The sequence below is a fragment of the Chrysemys picta genome, chromosome 17, assembly GCF_011386835.1.
Source record: "Chrysemys picta bellii isolate R12L10 chromosome 17, ASM1138683v2, whole genome shotgun sequence".
NCBI classification, from domain to species: Eukaryota; Metazoa; Chordata; order Testudines; family Emydidae; genus Chrysemys; species Chrysemys picta.
The window spans coordinates 16,547,601-16,555,509 of record NC_088807.1 but is presented as its reverse complement, the minus strand read 5'-3'; the positions used below and the strand labels follow the sequence as shown (position 1 = coordinate 16,555,509).

Here is a 7,909-nt window from a genome sequence, read left to right as displayed (position 1 = left end):
GTCGGCCCGGCACAGAGTAGACACAGCAGTAAGTCGACCTAAGCGACGTCGAATCCAGCTGTGTTATTCACGTAGCTGGAGCAGCGTCACTTAGGACGACTTCCTGCGGTAGGATAGACACTGCCTGAGGCCTGAGTTTCCACTGCAGTCTGGATGCTCAAACACCGGATTGGCAACACAAGTCCCCAAGCCCAGGCCACACAGAGACAGGCTCAGTGTGCAGTGTGGACACCCCCTCACACAAGCCCAGGATTGTCAAATGAGGAAATCCTTCCTTTCGTTTGACTTGCTGGCAGAGGAGCCCAGTGATATTGGAGCTCCCCAAGCGTCAGTGACAAACGCAGCGCTCCAGCCTCTGAGCTCTAGGGCTCCCTGCTGAAAGAAACGCTTCAGGAGGGACAGGTCAAAGAGAGGTGCTGGTCTTTGGCCAAGGGCAGGGAGTCCCACCCTCAAATATAGACCATTTCCCTCGTTGTCTGTCTGTGCTGGGCCAGGAGCAATAACACGGCCTCCTGCATTTGCTATTGCAGAGAGTGGTTTCTGACGGTCTCCTCAAACACAGGGTGCGAAACAGGCCTCAGCCCTGACTGGGTGTAAACAAGAACTACGCAGCTAGACTGAGCCAGCTGAGAATTCAGATGTGCCCCTTGCCTAGAGCGATGGACTGACCTGTGAGGGGACTGGAACCTGAGCTCCCAATGTTGAACTGGCACTCGTTCAGCATCTTTCCTCCGAGTGCCGTCACTGTAGGTTAAATACTCCAGCACCGGACTCCCTGCCAGCTCTGGGCCCCACAAGCTTTCCTTGGGACTGGATTCTGTACAGCAGGGGTGCAGGGAACCAGCAGGTGCATGTGACTCCTTGGTGAGGTTTTGCGTGCAAGGTGTGTGTGTGAGTCTTTGTGTGTCAGAAGCAATGAGTGTGGCACTCTCACTGAACCGACAGAGGGCCACGGTGGTTGGAGCGAGACAGCAGAAGAATAAAGGGGCAACGATGGGCATAACGATGATCATTGTGTTGTGTTTCATTCCTTAGATCTGGTGCCACCGCCCATCCCTTTAGCCTTGTACTTTACCAAGGGTAAAACTAACCATCTGTTCAGATACAAGGGAGTGTTTGTGTTCATTTCCGCTAGCTACACAGGGGTTTGATGTTGCTGCTTTCAATCCTCCAGCTCTGCCGGGATAAGGAACAATTCAGGCCGTCACTGAACTGAAGGAGGGAGATGATATTCTGACAGGGAGGGACGCCTCCTCTTCAAGGTGTTTGGCAGGCAGCCTCCTTCCCAGCTCTGTCCTGACAACAGCCAGTTGAAAGGGACCCTCCCCAGCCCTCCTCAGCCTGGTGAAAATGAGCCAGTGAGTGAGCGTGGGGGAGAGCAAGCAACGGAGGGAGAAGGAGTGAGTGGGCCGGGACCTCGGAGAAGGGGCGGGACATGGGTGGTCAGTTTTGTTGGGTCAGAAAGTTGGCAACCCTAGATCCAGGGGAAACAAACACCCAACGAGGCTGTCCAAGGACAGGACATCAGCTTGGAGGGGAGGGGTGGGGGTGGCAGTGACATCACAAAGGCCTCTTGCAGGAACTCAGCCTATTGGGCAAAGGTGGTGGGGAGGGGGTGACCTCACAGAGAGACCCTGACATCAGCCGGGCAGGACAGAGGTGCAGGGCCAGGCCAGTCTCTGAGACTCCCCTGGCTTTGCTGCGGCAAGTCTCCTTTGCGATGTCTCTCCTCGAGGACTGAGAGAGAATTAGGATTCATGGATGTGAGCATGAGGAGGAACCTCTGTGGAGTTTTCTCCTTTCCTACCATTGATTGTGCCAAAAACAAACTTCCCTTTTACAAGGTAAGAGGCCCAGAGAGGTTTGGAACCTGTTCAGTCTGATCCCCCTGGTGCAGGCAGCATTCTAGGCCCAGGAAACACTGGCTTAAGGTGGCCGAATTTGATTTCCTACCTAGGACATTGACGCTTGGAATCCCTGGGGACATTGGAGTTTATCCTTTTTGGTTTCCCTTTCCCTCTTTCCTCCCTCCTTTCTCCTCTTCTCTTGCTTCTTTTTCCCCTTTCCCCGGCTTCCCTCCCTCTACCAAGGAGGGGTGTGTGTGGAGTGTGGATGGGGTGGGGGGTGCTCTCATTGCGGGAGGTCCTCACAAAGAGGTGGGGCTGGATCTGAGAGTGATCCCCTCTGATGGTGACTTGAGCCGTCCTTTGTGACATCTGGTGAGACCTTTGTCTACACTACGAGAGTAGTTCGATTTTACTTGCATCGAATTTTTGGAATCGATATTGCAAAGTCGAACGTGTGTGTCCACACTAAGGACAGTAATTCGACTTTGTGAGTCCACACTAACAGTGAAAGCGTCGACATTCGAAGCGGTGCACTGTGGTCAGCTATCCCACAGTTCCCGCAGTCCCCTCTGCCCATTGGAATTCTGGGTGTAGCCGGCAATGCCTTCTGGGTAACAAAATGTGTCGAGGGTGCTTTTGGGTAACTGTCGTCATCCGTGCATCACTCCCGCCCTCCCTCCCTGAAAGCGCCGGCGGGAAATCAGTTTGCGCACTTTTCCAGTCATTGACAGCGCGGACGCCACAGCACTGCGAGCATGGAGCACGCTGCGACCATCGCTGCAGTTGTGGCCGCTCTCAACGCCTCGCAGCTTATCATACAGGTTTTCCTGAGGCAGATGCAGAAAAGTCAGGCGAGGAGGCTACGGCACCGCGGTGATGGCCTGAAGTCTGAGAGTAGCACAGACCTCTCAGAAAGAACGGGACCCAGCGCTGAGGACATCACGGTGGCAATGGGTCATGTTGATGCCGTGGAATGGCGATTCTGGGCACGGGAAACAAGCACTGAGTGGTGGGACCGCATAGTGCTGCAGGTCTGGGATGAATCCCAGTGGCTGCGAAACTTTCGCATGCGGAAGGGAACTTTCCTGGAACTTTGTGAGTTGCTGTCCCCTGCCCTGAAGCGCAATGACACCCAGTTGCGAGCTGCACTGAGTGTCCAGAAGCGAGTGGCCATAGCCCTCTGGAAGCTTGCAACGCCAGACAGCTACCGGTCAGTCGCGAACCAGTTTGGGGTGGGCAAATCTACCGTGGGGGTTGTTGTGATGCAAGTAGCGAAGGCAATCGTTGATGTACTGCTGCCAAAGGTAGTGACCCTGGGAAACGTGGAGGCGATCATAGATGGCTTCGCAGCGATGGGATTCCCAAACTGCAGTGGGGCCATAGATGGAACTCATATCCCTATCCTGGCACCGGACCACCAGGCCAGCCAGTACATTAACTGAAAGGGCTACTTTTCCATGGTGCTGCAAGCACTGGTGGACCACAGGGGACGTTTTACCAACATCTACGTGGGATGGCCGGGCAAGGTTCATGACGCTCGTGTTTTCAGGAACTCTGGTCTGTTTAGACGGCTGCAGCAAGGTATTTACTTCCCGGACCACAAAATAACTGTTGGGGATGTGGAGATTCCTATAGTCATCCTCGGGGACCCGCCTACCCACTAATGCCCTGGCTCATGAAGCCCTATACTGGCGCCCTGGACACTGAAAAAGAACTCTTCAACTACCGGCTGAGCAAGTGCAGAATGGTGGTGGAGTGTGCTTTTGGCCGTCTCAAGGGGAGATGGAGAAGCTTACTGACTCGCTGTGATCTCAGCGAAACCAATATCCCCATTGTTATATCAGCTTGCTGTGTGCTCCACAATCTCTGTGAGAGCAAGGGGGAGACCTTTATGGCGGGGTGGGAGGTTGAGGAAAATAGCCTGGCTGCTGATTACGCACAGCCAGACAGCCGGGCGATTAGAAGAGACCAGCGGGAAGCGCTGTGCATCCGGGAGGCTTTGAAAGCAAAGTTCCTGAGTGAGCAGGGTAACCTGTGACTTTAAAGTTTGTGTACAGAGAAGCTGAACCTGCCCCCGTTTCTTTACCCAGTTAATGTTGACTATCCTATCCAGTTACATACCCCCTTCACCCCCCCTCCAACACACGTGTCGAAATAAAAATAGTTCTACTTTGTTAATGCACACCGTTTTCTTTACTACTGTTTTTGCGGGAATTTTTTAAAACTGGGATGCAGACTGTGGTGCGGAGCGGGTGTAGTGTAGTGACGCGAATGAAGCTTCTAAACTCAAGGATTGACAGGCTCCGCTGCGGTGGGATGGTTGTTTCAGCGGAGCCTGTCACCCCTCCTGATCGAGACTGTGTGTATGGGGGGGCTATGTGACTTTGTGGCAGGGGGAGGATGGTTACAGATCCCCTGCTGCGTGGCTCTGTGATACTGCATAAGGACCACCGCTTAAGATCTGTAACTGCCCTCCCCCGCCACAAAGTCACAGAGCAACCCACCCCCCACCACATAACATGAAAACCACCGCCCAGACTAACCAGGGTAACTAGTCACTGCATCACTGCACTGTCTATGTGCCCTGCTGCTGTGCCTGCCCCCGCCTATGTACCCTGCCAAAGGTGACTGTCCTGTCCAATTACCAACCCCCTTTCCCCTCCTCCTCCAAAAGAACATGATTGAAACAGTAGTTAACAGAAACTTATTTTTTATTATCAACTACACATGGAACTGGGAGGTGAAACTTGGACGGGGGCTTGTGTCAGGCGGGAAGGAAAGAACTTTTCAAATTTTGGGGAATGAGAGCCTTCTGCTACTCGAGCTCTCTGCAGGGGTGGAGTGAGAGTTAGCACGGACTCTGCCGCCTCTCCTTCTTTGCACTTTGGGTGAGGTGGGTATGGGACTTGGTGGCGGGGGAGGGCGGTTAGAGATGGACTGCAGCGGGGCTCTGTCCTCCTGCCTCCGTTCCTGCAGAACATCCACAAGGCGCCGGAGCGTGTCTGTTTGCTCCCTCAGTAGTCCAAGCAGCGTTTGAGTCGCCTGCTGGTCTTCCTGCCGCCACCTCTCCTCCCGATCCATGTTTGCTTGGTGCATTTGGGTCAAGTTCTCCCGCCACTGGGTCTGCTGTGCTGCCTGGGCTTGGGAACAGGCCATAAGCTCCGAGAACATGTCCTCCCGTGTCCTCTTCTTCTTATGCCTAATCCGCGCTAGCCTCTGGGAGTGTGATGCCAGGCTAGGTTGTGAGACAGTCGCAGATGGGGCTGTGGAAATGGGAAAAAGGGAGTGAATTCCTCAGAAAGATAAATGTAGTTGTGAACAAAGAACATAGTTTTTCTCTGTGAACAAGACCATGCACAGCACCTATCACATGCGCACTCAGCACAAGGTCGAATTCTCGGCCTTCGCATTCAATGCCTGGGGTCTTGCACAGCACATTTGAGAAGCGGGGCAGCACAACGGAATTTCTGTTGCAGGCAGACATGGTAAGCCGTAGACCTGTGGCAGTTTAAAATTTTATATTACCACTGGCCTCATTTCACATTTAAAGCAATGTCAGTCCCTGCTGCCAGCAATCCGGCAAGCGGGAACTCTGCCCCTGTCCCACCCCCTCGCGGCTGTCCCCGGGAACGATCCCTTTCGGCTGCCCCTCTCCCGCCTCCACCGCGTGGCTGCAAACCAGCGGTTACAGTTCTGTAAAGGAACGGTCAAGCAGTCCCAACACTAACATTCCCCTACCTAATTCAAAGCAGGTCACCATGGGCGACATCACCCTGATGAGGATCTCTGAGAGCGAGAGAGAGAGAATGCTCCGGGAAAGCCTCCAAAGACCAGGGCCGTATGCCGCCCTGCTGTGCAGAGCAATGATTCCCGAGTACTTGATAGTCTCGTGACGCGGCAACGTGTCGTACTTCGGAGGACCCAATAAGGCCGCTCTCCCCAGGAACCTCATGCAACGGCTTTCCAATTACCTCCAGGAGAGCTTCATCGAGATGTCCCAGGAGGATTACTGCTCTATCCCCGCACATATAGACCGCATTTTACTGTAGCTGCAGTAGCAGGGACTAAACAGTAGAGCGGCTTGGGCAGGACAATCACGGAAAACCGGACATTGCTAGATTTTTTTTCAAAACTTGCACTGCCCATGACTGAACCGTTAAGCGCCTAGGGCAAAGTAATCATGAACAACCCATTCTTTTAATTGTTAATATTCCTGTTCTGTTAAAAATAAATGTTTAGATGTTTACAACACTTACTGGATGATCCTTCCCCAGATTCTGTGTCCAGGGTAACGGCTGGGGACGCTTGGTAGGGGATCTCTGTAAGGGTGATGAAGAGATCCTGGCTGTCGGGGAAATCAGCGTTGTGAGCGCTGCCGACTGCCTCGCCCTCCTCATCTCCTTCCTCATCTTCCCCGTCCCCTAACATGTCCGAGGAACCGGCCGTGGACACTATCCCATCCTCAGAGTCCACAGTCAGTGGTGGGGTAGTGGTGGCGGCCGCACCGAGGATGGAATGCAGTGCCTCGTAGAAACAGGATGTCTGGGGATGGGATCCGGAGCGTCCGTTTGCCTCTTTGGTCTTCTGGTAGCCTTGTCTCAGCTCCTTGATTTTCACGCGGCACTGCGTTGCATCCCGGCTGTATCCTCTCTCTGCCATGTCTTTAGAGATCTTCTCGTAGATCTTTGCATTCCGTCTTTTGGATCGCAGCTCGGAAAGCACAGACTCATCGCCCCACACAGCGATGAGATCCAAGACTTCCCGATCAGTCCATGCTGGGGCCCTCTTTCTATTCACAGACTGCACAGCCATCACTGCTGGAGAGCTCTGCATCGTTGCCAGTGCTGCTGTGATCGCCACGATGTCCAGACAGGAAATGAGATTCAAACTGGCCAGACAGGAAAAGGAATTCCAATTCAAATTTTCCCAGGGCTTTTCCTGTGTGGCTGGTCAGAGCATCCGAGCTCGCACTGCTGTCCAGAGCGTCAACAGAGTGGTGCACTGTGGGATAGCTCCCGGAGCTATTGGCGTCGATTTCCATCCACACCTAGCCTAATTCGACATGGCCATGTCGAATTTAGCGCTACTCCCCTCGTCGGGGAGGAGTACAGAAGTCGAATTAAAGAGACCTCTATGTCGAACTAAATAGCATTGCAGTGTGGACGGGTGCAGGGTTAATTCGATGTAACGGCGATAACTTCGACATAAACGCCTAGTGTAGACCAATCAGCCTCCCTCCCCTCAGAGTCTCAGTGCTGATTGGCCGAGCAGGGGGCTATCAACAGTGAGGAGACTCAGGTCCTTTTGGTCTCTTTTCAAATCAGGCAAATAAGTCACAACCAATCCAATGTATGCGATTAATCTTGCTGCTTCTCTCCATTAATTATCGCTTATCAGTTCATGATTTCCTCTAATGTTCTAGGTCTTCTAAAATACTGGCTGAATAATTACTATGAACCACTGTTGGTCTGTTGCTCACTTGAGAGCACTTTATTCTGATCAGTCACTGTATGAAATTCTAGATGTGACAGATAGGTTGAAAGTCAGGAGCAGTGTTTCCTCTAATTTTTTGGGTCCCCATGTGCGGAATGAATTCTGTTGTGTGCACCAATGTGGAGGTGAGATGTGACACATCACCTGTATATTGGTGCACATTAAAAATTCCTTCTGCACCTGGACGGTGTGTGGCAGGGGTGAGGCAGAAGGGTTCGGAGTGTGGGAGGGGACTTGTGGGGGGCAAGGGTTGGGGTGCAGGGGGGTGAGGGTTCCGGATGGGGTTGTGGGCTCTGGGGTGGAGCTGGGAATGAGGGGTTTGGGGAGCAGGTTGCCTGAGGGAGAGAGGACCCCCCCCCAGCCCTCTCTCCCCACAGCAGCCCAGGGCCAGATGAGAGGGCACCTGTCTCCTAGCCGCAGCAGCTCTGGTGTGGCTGGGCTGGGGGAGGGGACAGGATGTATTTTTCCTAAGTCAAAAGCGGAAAGGGAAGGAGTTATGCTTCAGTTTTTACCTCATAAACTTAAGTCCTGTCTAACCTACAAGATGCTATGGGAATAAGACACCATGT

At 53.2% G+C, this 7,909-nt stretch overlaps 1 protein-coding gene across 1 annotated transcript; it reads right to left on the bottom strand.

Annotated features, from left to right (window-relative positions):
• Positions 1-4,509: 4,509 nt before the first annotated feature.
• Positions 4,510-7,016, bottom strand: LOC135976345 (uncharacterized). Its single transcript, XM_065571547.1, has 2 exons — positions 6,104-7,016; positions 4,510-5,110 (listed from the first exon to the last, which is right to left on the bottom strand). The coding sequence occupies exons 1-2, from the start codon at positions 6,678-6,680 to the stop codon at positions 4,635-4,637; spliced, it is 1,053 nt and encodes a 350-aa protein (XP_065427619.1). The 5' UTR covers positions 6,681-7,016; the 3' UTR covers positions 4,510-4,634.
• Positions 7,017-7,909: the final 893 nt, after the last annotated feature.